At 71.2% G+C, this 18,832-nt stretch overlaps 2 protein-coding genes across 5 annotated transcripts; both read right to left on the reverse strand.

The window, feature by feature from the left end:
- Positions 1-92: 92 nt before the first annotated feature.
- DMTN (dematin actin binding protein) lies at positions 93-11,600 on the reverse strand. 3 transcript variants are annotated; one of them, XM_064497715.1, is made up of 17 exons: positions 11,515-11,600; positions 5,219-5,281; positions 4,821-4,877; positions 4,251-4,325; positions 3,900-4,055; positions 3,687-3,731; positions 3,411-3,519; positions 3,244-3,300; positions 3,007-3,159; positions 2,802-2,911; positions 2,609-2,714; positions 2,364-2,428; positions 2,218-2,266; positions 2,013-2,068; positions 1,761-1,820; positions 1,588-1,668; positions 93-1,514 (listed from the first exon to the last, which is right to left on the reverse strand). In XM_064497715.1, exons 3-17 carry the CDS (start codon positions 4,836-4,838, stop codon positions 1,401-1,403), a joined length of 1,254 nt encoding a protein of 417 aa, XP_064353785.1. In that variant the 5' UTR covers positions 4,839-4,877; positions 5,219-5,281; positions 11,515-11,600; the 3' UTR covers positions 93-1,400. The 3 variants fall into 3 exon arrangements, with proteins under 3 accessions (XP_064353785.1, XP_064353784.1, XP_064353783.1); XM_064497714.1 differs by lacking the exon at positions 11,515-11,600 and adding an exon at positions 9,802-9,945; XM_064497713.1 differs by lacking the exon at positions 11,515-11,600 and adding an exon at positions 6,929-7,150.
- A 1,266-nt stretch (positions 11,601-12,866) lies between these two features.
- Positions 12,867-17,420, reverse strand: FGF17 (fibroblast growth factor 17). 2 transcript variants are annotated; one of them, XM_064497725.1, is made up of 5 exons: positions 17,361-17,420; positions 17,147-17,183; positions 15,239-15,383; positions 13,856-13,962; positions 12,867-13,759 (listed from the first exon to the last, which is right to left on the reverse strand). In XM_064497725.1, exons 1-5 carry the CDS (start codon positions 17,390-17,392, stop codon positions 13,466-13,468), a joined length of 615 nt encoding a protein of 204 aa, XP_064353795.1. In that variant the 5' UTR covers positions 17,393-17,420; the 3' UTR covers positions 12,867-13,465. The 2 variants fall into 2 exon arrangements, with proteins under 2 accessions (XP_064353795.1, XP_025978118.2); XM_026122333.2 differs by having other exon boundaries at positions 15,239-15,416.
- Between the last annotated feature and the right edge of the window lie 1,412 nt (positions 17,421-18,832).

An 18,832-nucleotide genomic window follows, 5' to 3' on the forward strand; every position in this document is an offset into this window, starting at 1 on the left:
GGGGGGGGGGCGGAGCGGCGGCGCCGTGCCTCAGTTTCCCCAACCGGAGCGAGGGGCCGCGCAGCGGGGAAAGCAAGGCGCCGGGAGCCGGGTGGAATAAAGCCATTTCACCTTTAATTATAAGCAAAAATCACTCTCACACGGAATTCTCTGACACCAGCAAATAAAATAAAATCTAACAAAACAGAGAAAGTGAATCACTGTATTCAAATCAGAAAACAATCCATATTTATATATATATTTATAGATATGTCGTTTGTAGAAGTAGCAGTGAAAGGCAAGAATGGGCCAGTGATTTCCCGATAAATTACATTCTTTACATCCCAACAAGGTTTAGCGGCTGGAGAGTGGCGGGAAACAGAAACCGGGGAGCGTGGGGGGCCGGGAGTGCGGGGCAGAAGGGTCTCTGCCCGAAACGTGTGCCCGGAGAGGGGACGGGAGAGGGGCGGGAGGGAGGCGCTGCCCGCCGCGGGTGCCAGGGCCGCGACGCCTGCCGAGCCCTGTCCTGCGCTTTCCCCCCGGCCGCCCGCAGCGAGTCCCGCGCTGCCCCGACGCCGGGTGATGGGCGAGCGTCGCCCGGGACGTTTGCAGCCGGGGAAGGGCGGCGAGCTCCGGAGCTGCTCCCCGGGCTCCATCAGCCCCCGCTTTTGCCGGCGACCCTGCTCACCGCCGCCGGCTGCGAGCTGCCATCCGCCCCGCGGCGCGGCTGCCCGTCCCCGGCAGGAGCACAGCACGCCGGGCCCCGCCGAGGTGCCGGCCCTGCCTCCGCCGGCCCGCGGTGCCGCTGCGCCGGGCGGCTCTGGCAGTGTACGCGTCGCCGTGGTCCTCGCGGCAGGAGCCGGCCCCGGGGGGATGTTACCTGGGGCTGGAGGGGAGCGGGGCGGGCGGCCGGCACGGCTCAGGGGAGCCCATCGGCCCGGCCTCCGGGCTCGTCCCAGGCCGCGGCACGGGGGGGATGCGGGCACCGGGGCTCGCAGGCTCGGGCGAAGGGAAGCGCGGTCGGGAGGGAGGCGGGAGGGGAGGGGAGCCGCCCCGGCACGCTGCAGCCCGCCGGCCCGAAGCGGGGCCGGGCAGCCTGGGGGGCCGGGGGGCCGCCTGCCCCGGGCACCGGCCGGCCCCGCGCGCAGGACCCCCGGCCTCCCGTGGGGCAGCGTTCGCCCCGATGCCCCGTCGCGAGCAGGATGCCGAGCAGGAGCAGGGCAGCAGGGCGGGCGCCGGGGCAGGGCAGGGAGGGCCGAGCCCTCCGGCCCCCATTCCCCCGGGGCAACTGCGGCAGGGGCTGGGGGGGCCGCGTGTTCGGGGGGGCTGGGGAGGGGGACGGGGTTCCTAGTTAAAACCGGCTGAGAGCCCTAAAGCGGTTACACTGCGCGACGCGGGCTGAGCTCGGGGCCGAGGCGGGCTCAGAAGAGGAAGGCTTTCTTCTTCAGCTCGTTGCGCTTCCACAGGGCCAGCTTGCTGAACTCCTCGGGGGGCATCTCGAAGACCCGCAGGAAGTCCTCGGGGGAGAGGTGCCGCTGCGGGGACAGGCCGGGTCATGGGGCGCCGGGTCCCCCGCGCTCGCCCCGGCCCCCCCGGCCCGGCCCCTACCTCTAGCCGGGTCCTGTCCACGCCGGGCGGCAGCTTCACACGGCCTCTGTTGGTCACCATCAGCATTTCGTAGGGGTAGATCTGCGGGCCGGGAGGGGGAGAGGCGCTGAGTCCGTGTGCTCTGCCTCCTCGCCCTCCTGCCACCCCCGGCCGTGCCCCCCCGGCCCCCTCACCTTCTGCTCCAGCATGCTGGGCAGGGAGTTGCCTCTGTCCATGCGCCCGCGCTGGCCGTTCTGCGGGGACAGAGCCCAGCGTCAGCCCCGCCACGGGCTGCTCGCTCCCGCCCGGACCGAAGCCAGGGTGACGGGCTCCAGCCTGGGCGCTGCCACGCCATCCCTTCCCCCCCCCCCAACCCCGTTTTCTCCCCTTTTTGCCCCTCCATCGGCAGCTGGCCCCGGTGCACCCCGCTCCCCGCCCCGGCGTACGTCACCCTCTCGCTGGGTCTCCGCGCCGGCAGCCAGGCGAGCGCTTACCTGCAGGCCTGGAAAACAGAAAGGAGGGGGCTCAGCGCCGGGGACCCCTCCGCGGTGCCCTCCGGGGCGTGGGGCAGCGGCCCCCCCAGCCGCACGGTGCCCCAGGGGACACCGAGCCCCCAGCACAGCCCACGCTTGCCCTGGCCCCCCCCATCACCTGGGCTGCCCTTCTCGCTGCCCGCCGAGCTGAACTCCGCCGACTGCAGCTGCGGGGAGAGGGGTCGGCGTCAGAGCGATGCCGGCGAGGGACAGGCGGGCCCCGGCGCCCGGACCCCCGCCCCGCGCCCGGCCCGGGCCACCTACCCGGGTGAGGGTGCTCCTGCCGGAGGCGGGCAGCGAGGAGCTCTTGTAGCTCCCCAAGTGCAGGGCTGCAAGAGAGCGCGAGGCCGTCAGCGGGTCCCGGGCGGCCGGAGCAAAGGATGCTCCAGCAGGAGCCCAAGGCCGGGCCAGGCCATCGACAGCAGCACGGGGCAGGGCAGGGACGGGGGAGAGCCAGCACTGCCGGCAGGGCACGCCGGGAGCTGCGCGAGCGCCCGCATCCCACATACACGTGTGGAAGGGCGTCCGGTCAGGCAGCGAGCGGGTTTTCCTCCGGATGGGGAGAGACTTCTCCATCTCCTCCTTCAGGATGAGCTTCCCAAGGTTGGAGGTGACCTGGGGGCGGAGGAGTGTGGGGGTCAGTGCCAGCGCGTCCCCAGCCCGCCGCACCGAGACCGGCTGCCCGCCGTGTCTGCCCCGCACCTTGCTCAGCTCCTGCCTCTGCAGCTCCCGCAGGTTCTTCATCTCCTCCGTGAGGTCCTCTTCCTCCTCCTCCCCTCTCTTGGAGGCCATCCGCCGCCTCCACTCCGTCTCTGGAGAAGAGCAGGGGACGTCACGCCGCGGGTGCCCGGGGGGACAGAGCGGGCTGCCCCGCCACCGCCGGCCCCTCGCCCGGCCCCCCACCTACCCACGACCGCCAGCGACGGGGGGCAGGGCCAGTAGTCCGTCTCGATCTTGGCGGGCTGGTTGGGGTCCGGGGGCTGGGCAGCCGGGAACTTGGAGGACTCGATGATCAAGTCCTCGATGAGGTGCTTGCCGTGGTGGGCGCCGGGCTGGTGCTCTGCGCGGGACGGGGCGGCGGAGGCGGCTGAGGCCGGGCCCCACGGTGCCGGGCTCCCCCGGGCCGCCGCAGCCCCGCGCTCACCTTTCTGCTTGTAGATCGGCGGCTTCTTGTATATGTTCAGCTCCGTCGTGTCGGTCTCTGCAGCGGAGAAGGGGTTTGGGGAGCAAAAAAGGGTGAGAGGGGTCCCGGGGAGAAGCAGCCCCGGCAGAGCCCGGGCCACGGCGCGGGGCTCCGCGGCAGCAGCGTACCGGGGCGGTGGAAGTGCTGCACGCTGCTGCGGGCCGCGGTGCCCCCGGGGCGCGGGGTGCTCTGCGCGGCGCTGCCCGGGGTCCGGCTCTCCAGCCACTCCCGGATGACCTGCGGGTAAGCGGAGCTGGTGAGAGCCGAGGGGCCAGCGCAGCCCCACTCGGGGCGATGCTCCACGTGAGCCCCGGCCATGCCGAGGCCAGGGGCCGGTTCCCTGGTCCGGCGCGGGAGCCGTGCATCCCTGGAGCCTTGGGCCGGGTCCCCAGCTCCGTACTCACCTCTGGAGACGGAGGAGGAGAGATGGATTTAGGCGACAGGGAGCGCTGCGGAAGGCAAAAAGCAGTTTATCCAACCCAGTGCAAAGGCCGTGCCCTCCGGACAGGCGCTGGACCCTCTCCGTCCAGCCGCTCCGGGGCAGGGCAGGGCTTTCCCCCGCCGGCCGGCAGCACGGAGGACAGGGGGACGTGGGGGGAGGCCCGAGGCACCCTCACCTCTCTGCTCCGGGGCAGCTCCACGTGCTCCATGAGCGAGTAGGTGAAATGGGGTTCGTAGATCATCAAGTCGGGGCGCTCGATGTCCAGGATCGCTTTGTCCTTGGGGATGGCTGCCAGGTCCTTGTAGCCCAGAACCTCGTTGTCCATTTTGGCCTGGGAGGAAGGAAAAGCTCCTTCGCATTCAGGTGCAAAAAGCTCCTTTGCATTCGGGTGCAGAAAGCATGTTTCCCCGGGGCTGCCGTGGTGCCTCCCTCCCTCAGCGGCTCCCGCCGCCCGCCGGGGCGGCGGGGGGGCTTGGAGGGGCACCGGCAGGCCCCGTGGGTGGAGAGCCACAAACAAGCCGCTTACCACGATGCTGGAGGGCGATCCCGGGACGCTGGACCCGCGGGAGGAAGAGACGCTCCCAGGGGAGGTCAGCGGTTGCTGGAAGGAAGGGGAGATTTTGGCGAACCTCATCCCTCGGGACGCCGCCGGGGAAGCCGCCCGCGCCGTGCTCGGCACCTCCCGTGCCGCAGTGGGAGCCGGGGACACCCCGTGCCCATGGCCCGGGCGAGATGCCCCCGGGGACGGGGTATTTCTGGACGGACCCTGGGGTGTCCTCTGGAGAAGGCAGCTCCAGCCTTGCTGTTTAGGGCTGGGGACACTCAGGAGGTGACAGTGCCTTCGCCAGGACACGTGTCCACTAGATGGTGCCACCTGGCTGGGCTGGGAGGAGGGGGAGGAAGGCAGGGGAGGAAGGCTGGCGGAGGGGAGAGGAGCGTGTCCCTCCTGCGCCCACCTGAGAGCTGGCAGCATCCCAGGGCCGCTACCTGCCGATGCCCTTGGCCGCTACCCCCCGCGTGTCCTCCCTGTCCCCCCACCGCGTGCGTGCCCGAGCCCCCTGCCCAGCCCCAGCCCCCTGCCCGCGCCAGCCCTCACCTTCTGCAGTCTTTCCATTCAGCTGCGGGCCGGAGGGGCTGTGTCAGTCACAGAGTCCTGCGTGCGGAGGAGAAGGGGTGTTTTGGGGCAGGCGCCGGCGTGGGCACGGCCACGGGCTGCCAGCAGCGCCCCGAGGCTCCCCCGTGGCCCCGCGCTGCCGGTCGGGGGCTCGCAGGGGCCAGGCGGCTCGGGGCCCCGCAGCCCACCGGGCACGTGATGCTAATGCACTGCGAAGCATGCACGGCCCCGCCATCAAATATTGATGTGCCAGCGGCTGCGCAGGCTCGCCGGGGGAGCAGGCTGTGCCACAGCCGCCCAAGCCCCCGAGGCGGCCGAGCGGCTCCGAGACGGGCCGGGGGCGAGGGGAGGGCCGGGGGGGGGTGTTGGGGCCCCCTTACCGCTGCCTCTGTGCCTCCACATCCCTCTGGGCGCTCACACCAGGCTGGGGCTCGGTGCTGCCTCTGCAAGGGAGACGGGAGAGGTGAGCAGGCGCCCGCGCATCCCCTGCATCACCACGGGCTCCCCGCGCCGCCCCAAGCCGCGGTCCCGGGACGCCGGGCAGGAACGGCGAGTGCCTTTGGACGCAGCCCAGGCCCTCGGCACCGACGCACACGCTCCCTGTCCGGCCCTTTCCACCTCACGTGAATCCTGCTGAGCGGGGTTTTCCGGGAAGTCCAGGAGCAGCTCTGCTCGGCTGCCTGCTCCGGGGCGCATCCTGCCCCAGGGGACCCGGCTGCGACAAACCCCCCCGCTGCAGCTTGGCAGCCGCGCAGAGCTCAGCCGCGGAGCGGGAGGGCTGCCTCCTCCCTGCTCCCGGCACAGCCTGCCCTCCTCCTCCTCACCCTGCTCCGCAGAGGTCCCCGGTGCCCGGCGCGCTGCACGCCGCCCCGTGCCCAGCCCCGCCGAGCCGCGCGGCTGCTGACGAGCGCTGACAAGCAGAGCAGAGGTAATGCGGCCTTTTGTCCCCCGGCAGCCAGCGGCCTCGAGAAGGCTCCAGCGGCAGCGGGACGGGCGACGCACGCCCAGCCCGCGCCCGGAGCCCCCGGCCCCGCTCCGCAGAGGGCCGAGCCCTCGCCGTGCTCCGAACCCACAATAGCACCGCAAACAAAGGGGAAAGTTCCTGATTTTCCTCAAACTTCTGCTTTTAGCTGGGAGACCACGGGGAAAACTTGGCAAAGCCCAGGCCCTGCTTTCCAGCAGCGATGCCGAGCCCAAGCCCGAGGCCAGCGCTCAGTCCAGCCCCCCCGGCCTCTGCTGCATCGCAAGCCAGGGGAAACCAAGGCAGTTTGAGGGCAGCAGCGGGAGGCCCAGACACTCCGTCGTGCTGGGACCGTCCCCCTCCCCGCGCCCCGGGCGCAAAGCTGCACAGCACAGGCAGGTTCATGCGGAGCTGGGGCACCTGCCCGCCACCCCCCTGCACCCTCCAGCAAGGGCTCGGAGCCCAGCCCGGGGCGCTGCCGGCCGCCGGAGCGGAGCCGGGGGGAGCGGCTCTGGCAAACCCCGGAGCATCATCCAGCTGCTGGAACCGAGCCGTGCGTGGGAGCTGCCGAGCCGCCCGGGAGCAGACGCGGGGTCGTGCCGGGACAGCGGGCCCCACCGCAGCGCTGGCCCTGCCGCCTGGAGCTGCCGCGCGCGGGGACCGCTCGCTCCTCCGAGACCCCCGCTGCCAACAGCGCCTCGCCTGCGCCCCGTGGGCTGCGGTGCCGGCGGTGCCGGACGGCCGAGCGTGGACTCCCCTTTCGGGATCGGCGCCGGGCAGGGCACAAGGCGGCATTGTCCGGGCCGAGCCGCGGCCCCACGCACCCATGAGCTCACACTTTCCACCGGCCACGGCCGCCGGAGCCAGGGCGGGATTCCCGGGGCTGCCGGCTGCTCCGGCCGGGCTGGCGGGCTGCTGCAGGGCTGAGCAGGGCGCGGGAGCTGCCGTGCGCGGAGCCCACAGGAGCTGCAGACCCCGTCTTCGCGGAGGGGAGCCCAGTGCACCCGCGGGGCCGAGCCCGCCCGGGCACGGTGCTGCCGAGCATCCCGCAGAGCTCGGTGCCCAAAGCGCCGCCGGGGCCCGGAACGGCCCGCGCGGTGCCGGAGCGGCTTGCGGCGGAGGGGCCTACCTGCACCCGGCGGCGGTGGGGGCGGCGGCGAGCAGAGGGATGAGATAGCAAATCGCCGGCGGCGGAGGAAGCGGCGGAGGCTGGCGGGAGGGCGGCGCGGGGACGGCTGGCCGCGAATGCTGATGAGGAAGGAAAACAAGCAGGAGCGAGGGGTCTGCAAGAGGGCGAGCGGCCGGGAAAGGTGCCGAGCGGGCGCGCGAGGGGCGGCGGAGGCGGGCAAGCGGCGCCGGACGGCCCTGGCAGCGCTCCCAGCCCGTCGGCACGGCCGGGCGACGCGGGGACACCTTATCTGGAGCCAGCAGAGAGCCAACGCCCAAATCGGCAGCCTCGCTCCCCATGACAACCCCCAATCTCCCCGGGCCGGCGGGCCGGAGCCGCGTGGCTCTCGCTGCCCGGTCTGCCCCGCTCGCGCCCGCGGAGATAAGGCGGTGCGGTGCGTGCTGGGGATTCCCGCGGCCGGTCACTGCATGGGACGCGTGGGAGCGGGGTGCAGGCGGGCGGCAGCGCCGTCACCCCGTGCATCCTGCAACCTGCGGCACAGGCGGGAGCGGGGCGGACGGTGGCGGCAGCTCGGCCCTGCTGCAACGCAGGGAGCCAAAGCTGCTGGGGAGGGATGAAGTGGCAGAGGAAGAGCAAGAGAGAGGGATGGACAGACCCTGTGCGGAGGGAGGCTTCCTGGCGGCGCCGAGCCACGCCGTGCCCGGGCGGTGGGGATGCCGCGCGGGGATGCTGGCGGGATGCGGGATGCCGGCGGGATGCGGGACAGCGGCTGTGTGGCGTGCGGCGGCACGGCCTCGGAGGCTCCGGTGCTGCGATCAGGGCTGCCGCCGCCGCGCAGAGCCGTCGGCTCCCTCCGCCCCCCCCGAGGAAATCCGGATTTGACTTTTCGCAGCCGCCAAAGCCATTAGCTCGCGGCCCCCGGGCAGAGGGCCAGGCTGCGCGGCCCCGGAGAGTCCTCGCTGGGGGTGGCGGGAGGCAGCCGCAGCCTTCCTCTCCCCTCACTCCTCCTCTCCGCACCGCCCTCCCTCCGCAGGGCGCGCGACCTCTCCACCCGGCATTTCCACACTCGCCCCGGCTCCCGGCCCAGCCTTGCACTGCGGTTGCCATGGAAAAACTCCCGGGCAGAGCTCGGCGCGGGATGCGGCCGGGTCACAAGTTCCCCGAGCAGCCGGGGAGGGCGAGCCCTGGGAACGGGCGCCCGGCGCTTCCCGGCCCGCCTCCTGCTCCTGCACGCACGCACGCGCTGCTCCTAGCGACACCGCCAAATAAATAACACAGGCGGCGGCCCCGGCGCATCCGCGGCCCCCGGGGACCCCACCGCCGGGCTGCCTGCCCCCCGCGCTGCCTCCAGCGGGGAGAGGAGGACGGGGAAACCGAGGCACCCGCGGCGCGCATCCCGCCGGGCGCGCATCCCTGGCCTGAGACGGAGGACGGAGGGGGAGCGCGGCCAGGTGCCGGTGGAGCATCTCCAGTGGGGAGGTGGGATCCTACCGGCAACTTGAGCCGCGGGGAGGCGGGGGCACGTGCGTCCCTGGCCGGCACCGCGCCGGTATCCGGTTCCTCCTGTCCTGGTTCTCGTCCCGTGCGGCCCCGGGAGCCGCGGCGGAGGGGAGCTGACCTCCAGCTATTGACAGCCTGTTCCTTCCGTGCCGTTGAACGCTGCCCGGCGCAGCCGCCCGGCTGCAAAGCGACGGCTCGTTCGCGTTAAAAGCCACCAGCTGCCAGCGGGAAGCGCCTGGGGTTTTTCCATCTCGCGGCGCGGCGGGTGCAGCCGGGCGAGCGGGGCCCTTCCCGTGGGCCGGGAAAAGCGGGTCAGCGCCGAGGCCGGAGCAGGCGAGCAGCAGCTTGCAGCATCCCGGGGCTGCAGGGCCGGGGGGGGGCAGCAATCCACCCCCACTTCCAGGAGCAACCGGAGGCAAGGGGGGCACTTCCACCTCCTCCAGCCCCTCTGCTCCTCCCGTCAGCTCAGGAATTACGGATTGACCTGGCCAAACCAGCTGGTTCCCGGCCCCAAGCCCAGCTCGGAGGCGTCAGGTCCCCAAAGCAGTCGGCAAGTCCGCGGCAGCGACACGCGCTGCTTGCCCTGACGGCCCGGGGGGGCCCGGCCCCAACGGCCCCGCTGCGGCCGCTTCGGGCAGAGGCTCACGTGGTGCGTAATCTGGGATTAAAACGGGATTAGCCTGCTCATCCCGCACGCAGAGGGGCCGGAGGGACCCAGCGGGGGTGTGTGCGGAGGCGAGCGGCGGCTGCGCCCGGCCAGCCCACGGCACAGGGCAGGCGATGCCCCACGGCCCCCGGCTCGCCCGCTCCGGCCCCCCCCGGCAGGCTGCCTGGTCCCAGGAGTGGGGAGGCTCTGAAACCCCAGCAGGGACCCGGAGCATCGCGGGGACACGCGTAGGAACCCCGCACCGGCCCCACGGCTGCACCGCACCGAGGGCAGCTCCAGCCTTGCCGGCTGCTCCCCGGGGAGCGGCATGCTCCGCTAGCTGCGGCGCTGAGGCCTCTCAAACTCGCTCCGCAGGTGGAGCTGCGAACGGCAGCTCCGGTCCCTCCCGCTCCCCCGGGAGACTCGGCGCAGAGGCCGGTTCAGCCGCCGGGAGGGAGGCGGGGAGCATCCCCGGGATGCGGTGGCCGGGGGCACCACGGAGCCCCCGGGAAGGACGGCATGGCCGTGCCGCGTCCCCGCTGCGCGGGCGGCGGTGGGAGGCAGGGCCGAGCCGGCAGCAGGGCCATCAAGAGCGAAGGGAGGGGGGCGGCGGGCCGGAAGGGCGAGGGGAGAGCAGCGGGCGGCCACCGCCGCTTGCAGCCGCCCCACCGCGGGGGCCGAGCGCGCCCCGAGCCCGGCACCGCCCCGGCGAGACCGCGGCACTCACCAGCACGTCGGGACGCCGGCGGAGGGGATGCTGCATGCCCCGGCGCTAGAGCCAGGGCCGCCGGGCCGGCTGCCCTGGCGCGGGCCGAGCTGCCGCTCTGCAGCGTGCAGCCGCGAGCATGACAGCCGTGCCTGCGCGGGGTGCGTGTGCGTGTGCGGGGTGCGGGTATCTCCCAGCCCCAGAGGCCGGGGCTGCGTGCCGATAACGGAGCGGGTCGCGGCGGCGCGGGCGGGCGGGCGGGCGGGCGCGGGTGGGGGCCGTGCGCCGTCCCCGCCGCCGCTGCTGGCTCAGTCCCTCTCCCAGCAAGAGGAGAATTAACCGGCATCATGACGAAGCAGTATTTGCACCGGGCGCTGCTCGCTCGCGTTCCTGCCGCACCGCCGGCACAAAGAGGCAGGAAAACATCAATAAACCCGGTCTCGGCAGCACCGCCTCGCTGCCGGGAGCAACGCGGGGGTCCCTGGCGCCCCCTCCTTCCCTCCCCGGCGCGAGTGGGGGGCAGCCGTCGCCCCAGCCCCTGGATGAGATTTCGGTGCCCCGCGGTGCCCTGGCTGTGGGCACGGGGCCAGGAGGCCCCCGCACGCCCCACGGCACCCCGAGCACGGCGGGCGACGCGGTGGGGCTGCATCCCACCCTCTGCAGCCGGGCCTGCACCGGGCTTTGCGGCACGGCCGAGGGCGGCACTCGCCCATCGCCGGCGCGGGAAGGGGAAGCGCGCAGAAAAAGACAGGGATCGCGGGTGCCAGCGCTGCTCAGCAGAGGCCGGGGAGGCGTTTGGCATCCCCCAAACCAAGCCCTGCTCTCTGCAGCCCCTCGAAGCTGCCAGCGCTGCTGGAGTGAGCTGGGGCGGCGGGGCGAGCCCCCTCCCTGCATCCCAGCCCCATCCCGGCTGGAATGGGGCAGGGCAGGGAGGGCTCCGGCACGCGGGCCTGCAGGAGAGGCCGGGCGAGGCGGGGGCGGCAGGGGTGGCGGCGGGAGCTGCAGCACGCGGCCGCCCGGGATCTATTCCCGGCTTGGCGTGGGAGACGGCTGCCTAGTGACAGCAGCCGCCGCGCTCCTTTCTGGTCCTCGCCCCGGAGCGCCGCCCCGCACTGCCTCGGTTTCCCCCGCCGCGCGCCGGGGGCTGGCGGGCAGGGTGTCCCGCGGGGGGGCTGGGGGCACCGGGGGGGCTGCAGCCCGGGCGGCGATGCCCCATTGCCTGCCCCGGTCCTCATCCCTCGGATAACGGAGGCTGCGGCTGCCTCCCCCGCGCTAACCCAGTTTCCCGAGCACGGAGGCGACGCGCTCCCCGGGCTCCCGCTGCACGGGCGGGGATGGAAGCGGGGGCCACCCCGGGAGAGGGGGGGCTCCCCGGAGGCGGGAGACCGGGCCGGCACGCATCCGTCCCCGGCCGGACGCCTGGGCACGCGGGACGCGCAGCCTCGCGCCGCGCTCACGCCTGCTCTCGCGCGCTCGCCCCATCACGTGCAGGCGCTGGGCACCGCGCAGAGCCGCCCGCCGCTCCCTGCCCCTGCGGGGACCCCCGACCCCCCCGAACCCCCCCGATGCGGTGCTCCCGCCCCGCCAGAGCCGCAGGGTCACCCCTCCGCCCGCCGTGCCCTTCAAACCCCGCAGGCCCCGCGCAGCCGGAGCGTCGCAGCCGCCGCGGTGGAGGGGGGGGGCTGCAGCGGGCCTGGGGGTGAGGAAGAGGAGGCGGGAGGGGAAGGGCCCTACCTTCACGGGCGCCCGCGGCCCGCGGCGGGCAGGTTCGCCTCTCTGCCGGGAGCCATGCCGGCGCCGAGCATCGCATCCCCTCCCCTGCGCCGCACCGCACGTTGCTACAGCGACCGCCTCCCTCCGCCAGCCGAGCCCAGCCGAGCGCATCCAGCGGGGCCGGCGGCCAGGGAGGGGTGCGGGAGCCGCTCCGTGCCCCCGCCGCCCAGCCGGGCCCCGCGCCGGGGGGCTGCCCCGCACCCCCACCCCCGAAGCGCCGTTGTCCGCACGGCCCCGCTGCGGGGAGGCTGCGGTTTGCAGCAGAGCATCCCGGGGGGCAGGGATGTGCATGCGGGGGGGACCCACGGCGCTCGCCCCCAGCGCCTGGCAGCATCGCCGGGTGCCCCACGGCTTGGGGACCTGGGGGCGGGGGGGACCGGGCGAGCTGGGTCCGGGGGGGCACCCAGCATTGGCCACCCCTGCGGCAGGGCGGCCACGGCCACCGCGGGAACGGCCCTGGGTGCTCCTGGTGCAGCACCCCGAGGGGCTGCTGCGGACCCCCAGCCCTCCATCCCGGCCGTCCCCCCAAACCCCCCTTTGACCGGGGATTTCAAGGCCCCGGCCGGAGCTGGCGAGGAGAAAAGCCTTGGGAAAGCGCTGGCGCGCCTGAGCCGGGGCGGCGGCAGGGCGAGACATCCTCCAGTGCACTTTCTGCACAGAGCATTCCTGTCTCCCCTCCGCCCCCGCCCCGGGTCTCACCTCGGAAAACAAGAAAGAAACAGTGTGAGGTTTTTCTTCCCCGGCCATAATTAAAAAGGCCTCACCCCTCGGAGCCCTTTCTATCCCGGGAGGTCGAGAAGAAAGAGAGGGGAGGAAGGGGAAAGCCCTGAAAGAAAAGAGAGGAAGGGCTTGGGAAGGAGAGGAGAAGGGGAAAAAAGGGACGGGGAAAAATTAAAGCGGAGATTGCACAAAGGGACCTCCTCTACCTTTGAAGCCTGGCTAAACCGGGGAGGGGGCGGCGGGGGCGAGGGGCGGCATGGCCCTTTCTCAAAGAACGTCCCGGATTCCTGCGGGAACAAGGCGCCGTCGGGGAGGCCGTGGGGACGGGAGGGGAGGCCGAGCCCCGCCGCCGCTAATTCCCGCGCCGCACCTGGGCAGCCAGCGCCGCGCATTGTCCCCGTAATTGCCGGGTGCTGCGGTCCCCCCCGCTTGAAAGCTCCAGTGAACTCAAAGCGTTATGATTTCCCCCCGCACCACGCGTGCCCCCCGGCCCCACGCTGGTGGGGCCGGATTAGGCGCTCCAGGGCCGGGATGCGGGACCAGGCACCCTCCCCTCCACCCGGCGAGGCCGCGGCAGCCAGGGCGGGCTGGACACTCGCTTTTATTCACCATCGGGGTTCCCCCCTTGTTTTTTCTTTATACAAATAAACTCCCAATCTAAACGTTTAGGCCTAAAACAGACCCGGTGTGGAAACGGCAGGGTTGGTAACCGCGCCGAGCGAGCGGCCCGGGGAGGTGGTCGGTCCCTCCCGGTGCAGCGCAGCGGCTGCCCGGCGCTTCCCGGCCAATAAATAACGTGGGCACCCGGGGCGGCCGCGGGGGCAAGTGCTGGCCCTGCTTCTCCGTGCAGCCCCCGGCGAGCCCGGGTGCAAAGCGCGCAGTGGGCGCGCGGGAGAGGCAGGATGGACGGACGGATGGACGTGCTGCAGGGATGGAGGGTCCCTGGGTGCCCGGCCGCTGCACGGCTCCTCCGCACCCTCCTGCAGGGCTTTGCCTGGCAGCTCACTGCTGTCCATCCCTGCGGCTGCGTGCCGGGAGCCGAGCCTGGGAGCAGCAGGATGGACAGGGATTGCAGCCCCGGGCGGCCTCAGAGTACAAAAATAGAGCATCTTCCTTTAGGAAAAAAAGAGATGGGGGAAAAAAACAGCGCTGGGGGTGCAAGGAGAAGGGACGTGGGGGGCCGGGCCGGGCGTTAGGTGAGCGGGCGCGGGGCGCGGGTGCGCCGGGCGCGGCGCGGGGGGGACGAGGCGCCCACGACCTCGAAGCGGGGCTGGCGCTGGGCGTTGGGGAAGGGCGGGGGGCCGCGGTACGGGCGCTTGATGAAGTGGGCCTCGCGCCGGTGCTGGCGGCCGCGGGAGGCGGCGCGGGGGCGGCCGCGGCGCGTGAAGGCCAGGTACCAGCCCTCGGAGCGGGCGTTCCGGAAAGCCGTGTAGTTGTTCTCCAGCACGATCTCCGTGAAGACGCAGTCCTTGCTCTTGCCGTGGGGCTGCGGAGGGAGCGGAGGGGCCGTCAGCGCCGGGGGGGGGGAGCGCGGCACCGCTCCCGGCACGGCAGCGGGGCGACGGGGACGGGCAGGACTCACCTTCCCGACGAGCTTGCCCCGCTTGCTCATGCAGATGTACTTCTCGCTCTCAGCCCCTTTGATGCGCACGCGGCTGCCGAAGGTGTCCGTCTCCACGACGAGCTTCGCTGCCGGGGCGAGACCCAGGGCAGGGGTGTCCCGCGGGGGCTGCCGGGCTCCCTGGAGCGCTCGGCCTCCCCGTCCATCCCCCCCCCCCCCGGGAAAACCCATCTCCCTGCCTCCATCGCGCCCCATTTTGCGGCACCGCCGGGAAAGGGGCACCATGGCCCGGCACTGCGCGATGCCCGGCGGCCTTTGTGGGAGCTCGGTGGAGGCGAACGGCCCCCCCCCCCCCCCCCCGCCCCGCCCCGGCACGGCGTCAGATGCTCGGCGGCTGCCGCAGGGCTCGAGCGGGTCTGGCACCCGGCGGGTTCATGATCCTCGTCCTCATTGTTCGCGACAACACAGGGGTGGCTGGAAAGGTTGGGAGCCGACACTGAAACCAATGACCCCGCCGGTCCCGCGCTGGCGGCTGACGGCCTGTGCTCGCCCCGGCATCGATAATTTGGGGAAAGACCTGGAAACGTGGCGAATCAGCCCCGCCGAGAGCCTTTCGTGAAGCTCTTGGGGCTCCCGGCAGCGCCCCGGGGCCACTCGGCTGCCAGTGGGCTGCGGGGACGGCGCTCGCTGTGCTGCTTTCTCAGCTCCCTCTGTGTATAAATATTTAAGACACCGACCCGGGGATCAGGTGATTGCAGCCGGCACGGGCAGCTGCATTTCTCGTCAAGTAGAAGTTGTGTTTCTCATGCAGGGAAGAGATTAGAAAGCAAAAGGCTTAAATACAAGGCTTAAAAAGTGGCGTCGCGTGGTATTAGAGAGAAACGTGGCTTTGGCAATGTTGAGGTCGGCGCTTGCTGGGCTTCAGCCTTGTTCTCCTGGGAGCTATTTTGGTGGTGGTGGGGCAGCGAGGGCATCACGGACCACGTCCGGGCGGATGCCACACAGCGAGGTGTCCGGGGGGGCCCCGCTGCTGCCCCCGCCCGTGGGGGGAGGAGGGGGTTTTGCTCAGTTATGGGCAAAACCCTGACGGGAAACCGAGCCCTTGAAATGGAGCCATGCCAGGGCATAAAGATTCATCGATCCATCTCGCAGAGGAGCTGAAAAGCCAGTTTTTAACCGGGGTTGAACTCGGTCCCTAAGCAGCTACGGGAACTGGCGCAGGAGCCGTGGGCAACACGGGCCGAGCTGTTATCGGCCGCCCCGTGCCAGGAAAGTGCTCGTCCTGGTGCGGGAGGAGACCGCTCCATCAGGGCAGCTGGAGCCTTTAACCCTTCCCTGGAGCCGGAGGATTTCGCCGCGGCTCGGGCCCAGCCCTGCCCTGTTCCCTCCCCGCCGGCTCCTCACCGAATTTGTTGCCGTCCTCCGCCGTGGCGGTGATCCTCTTGCCGTGCACCTGGACGTGCTTGCCGCTGGTCCGGCTGTAGAGCTGGTACTCCCTGACCTGCCTCCGGCTCAGCTGGTCGCTCACGGCGCCCTGGTCCCTCACGTACTGGTTAAAATTAGGAGACGGTTGATTCTCCCCCTTTGTTTACAAAGGGAAAAATAAAATCAATTTGTTTCGGACAGCCCACGGCAAGGGGAGGGAGAGGGGAGCCTCGCAGGGCCGCTCCTGCCCCGCCGGCGGGATGCTCCGGCCGTGCCCCGGCCACGCGGATGCTCACCGGCATCTCCGCCTCGGGGACCGATGGATGGACGCGGACACACAAACCGGGGCTGCGAGGCAGGAGGGTGCGAAACGCCCGCCGGGGACGTCTCCTCCCGCACCCGCACCCGCGCCGGCCCCGAGGCCGATGGATCCCGGCCGGAGGAGCGCGGCGCACGCGGACCCCGGCCGGCGCTGGGGCTTATGCTAATGCAGCTCCACCGGCACGGGCTCCCCCGGCACAGCGTTGTTGTACGGTAAACGGCAGCTAATTACCGCCGACGAGCCGGGGCAGGATTAGCGCCCGGCAGGCAGCCGCCCGCTCTCCCGCGGCACCGGACCGCAGCAGCGCCTTGGGCTTCACGGGAGCAGTAAATTCCCACTTGTTGAGCTCCTGCTCCCAGAAACCGTCATTTTGGGTCAAAACGCATGTGCACTTGCAGGCCTGGATTGCAGCCGCGCTTTTCTGCGGGGGGAAAGCGGTGGCAGCGGTGCGGGGAAGGCTCCCGCACGGCCTCAGCCCTCCGCAGGGTGGAAATCCCGGGGGAGAGCGGAGCCTCCCATCCCGCCTGCACTGGGCTCACCCGGCCCGGCATCCCGGGAACCGGCCACCTGCGTCCCTTGGGGACCCGCCGCCCCGGGAAAGGCCCCCGTGGCCCCCAGGATGGGCAGGACCCGGCTCCCCGCCACCTTTGTGTGCGCGGGGCTCATTTCCTGCCCGGATCCACTTTAAAGCCTCTGGGGCTGGCGAAGGAGGTGGGGGAAGGCCCCTCTCCATCAAAGGCAGCTCCCTTCCCTCTCATTTTCAAAGAAATAAAGGCATTTACCTTGGGAACAAAAAAAAAAGGAAACAAGAAAAAAGGGTCCCAAGCGCATATTAAGGCCTCCGAGGGTGGCGGCAGTTTTGTTCGGGCTCCGGGAGAAGGGTGCTGATATGGAACAGTGCATTTTAATAGCCGCTGCCTTTCTAAAGCGCACAAACAGGGACGGTGCATCCTTAACGAGGCTGGGGCGAGGGCGGGGGGGGCCAAGCCTGGCACCGCCGGTGCAAACGTGCAGGGCCGGACTGCGCGCTGCCCCTCAACCCCCTTGTCAAGCAGGTAGCACCGGCGCGAGCGAGGGCAGAGCCCGGCCCCGAGAGCTCAAGGCTGATGCACTTGGCACGTCCCACCCCGAGCCCGGCTGCACGAAATGTATCGGATGCATCTGCGGCGCGCGGGGAGGTTTCCCCGCTGACCTTGCCCGCGCTTGTGCTCCGCGCCAGCCCCATGCGCCCGGCCGCCTCCCGCCACCGAGCCCCACGCAGCAAAACTCCCCTCCGGCCGGGTCCCTCCGCGTCCAGCCCCCGCGGGCTCTGCGGGCGGGGGTATCTCAGAGCGGCACCCAGGCACAGCACGGAAAGCCACCCGCTTCCCGAAAGGGCATCCCCAACGCGAACGGCCCTGAGCGCAGTCCAGCACCCCGAGTTGGCACCGGGGGCCGATGCGGCTGCAAACCCGGCGCCTCAAACTGCCCAGCTTCGCAGCAGAGCCGGACTGCGGCAGACACGGACCAGCGCCACCGGGCTCGCACCGCTACGGCATTAGTAAAACAGCGTTTTATCAACATACCTGGGTCTGACAGGAAAACATCAGGAGCTGGAAACATCTGCATTTGGAAACAAGAGAGAAACAGGGCGTTTTGTTTGGGGTTAGGTTTTTCTTTTTTTTCTCCCAGCGATGAATGGCTCTGTCCAACCGCACTAATAATAAACTACTGATAAAACCCGCGTTGCAAAGAATCGCAACAAAACTAGCGGCGGGGAGAGGGAAGAGCAGCGCTTACATGGAGAGGTTCTGCAGGCTGATGGGCTGCATGTCGCTCACCGAAGCCCCCCAGACAGAGGCGTGAAACGGAGGCGCCGAGCCGGGCGCGCGGCAAAGCCCCCGACCTCAGCGCCAGCACATCCCCGCCGGGGCGGCGGAAACGAAGGCCGTCCTCGTCCTCCTCGCGCTGTCCCCTCGCTCGGAGCCGGCCAGGGGAGAGCGAGGAGAAACCCCGGCTCCCGTTGCGCTTCTAAGCCCACGTGCGATGCCGGTGCCGCTGGAGCGGGAGCGGAGGCGGCGGGGAGAGCGCGTCCGCCGGCCGTGGTCCTCTCGTCTCGCACCCCTCCGCGCCGCGCGTCCTACGCTGCGGGAGCCTCCGGGGCAGCCAGATCCGCGGTGTCCCCCCCGTCCCCACCCCATCGGCCTCCCGTCCTCGCGCCGGTCCCCGGGACGCGTCTGCTCCGGCGGCCGGGAAGCAGCTAGCGGGGAAGGGGGCTGCGGGCAGGGCACGGCCGCCCTGCGCGGGGGAGAGCGCCCCGAGGCCCGTGCCCCGTGGGGCCGGGAGCCGCCCGGTCCCTGCGCCTGGCCGGCTTGGGGACAGCCTTTAAAGCCCGGAGGAGCCCGTGCGAAGAGGGGCCGAACCTCTCCCGGGAGGCAGTCGGCACTGCGGAGGGAAGGAGGATCGGACCTAGCAGGGGCCCGGGAGGGAGGAGGGGAAGGGGGAGGCGGGGAGGGAGGCAGCTGGGCTCAGCGGCTCGGGGTGTCCCCGTCCCGCGCACGCGGGGGTGGCAAAGCCCTGCACTGGGCAGGATGCAGGTGCTGCCGTCCCCCCCGTGCCCACCGCTGCAGCCAGGTGCATTGCAAGAGCGCAGGGGGTGGGCAAAGCCCCAGGCACCCCCTGCGCGCGCGGGAGCTGTGCTGGGCCTCGGGGAGGTGGCAAAGGACGGGTGCTTGCATGGAGGATGCTTTTTGCCACCCTCCTTTTGCCAATTCACCAGGCTCGTGCCTGCCAGGAGTGTGGGTGCCTCCCCGCGAGACCCCCAGACCGTGCCGCGCCAGGGAAGGCGTGAGAAAGGCACCGTGCACCGTCCGTAATCAACAGCTTGAACGCTCCCGCTGCCCTGGAGCCGGGAGGAGGACCAGGGCACGGGCTGCGCGCCCGCCCGGCTGTCACATCTACCGCCCATTGCGGTGGCCTCCCTGCGATCTGGCTGGGACGCTGCCCTGAACCCCAGGGCTGGGTGCAGAAAGGGGCTGTGCGTCCGCTCGTGCCTCAGTTTCCCCACGGAGGAGCACCCCACGGTGCTCCTGCCCCACCAGGGCACTGCAGAGAGTGGGGGGAAGCGCTGCCTGCGCTGGTGGGGGCTGCCGAGGGCAGCGGGTACCTGCACCCCCCAAATTCAGGGGTGGATTCAGCGCTAACCAACCAAATTAAACCTCCCCTGGTGCTTTCTCACCTCCCAGGCCAGAAATTCAGCCCAAACCACAAAC

Source organism: Dromaius novaehollandiae, chromosome 26 (genome assembly GCF_036370855.1).
Source record: "Dromaius novaehollandiae isolate bDroNov1 chromosome 26, bDroNov1.hap1, whole genome shotgun sequence".
In the NCBI taxonomy this organism is placed as follows: Eukaryota; Metazoa; Chordata; class Aves; order Casuariiformes; family Dromaiidae; genus Dromaius; species Dromaius novaehollandiae.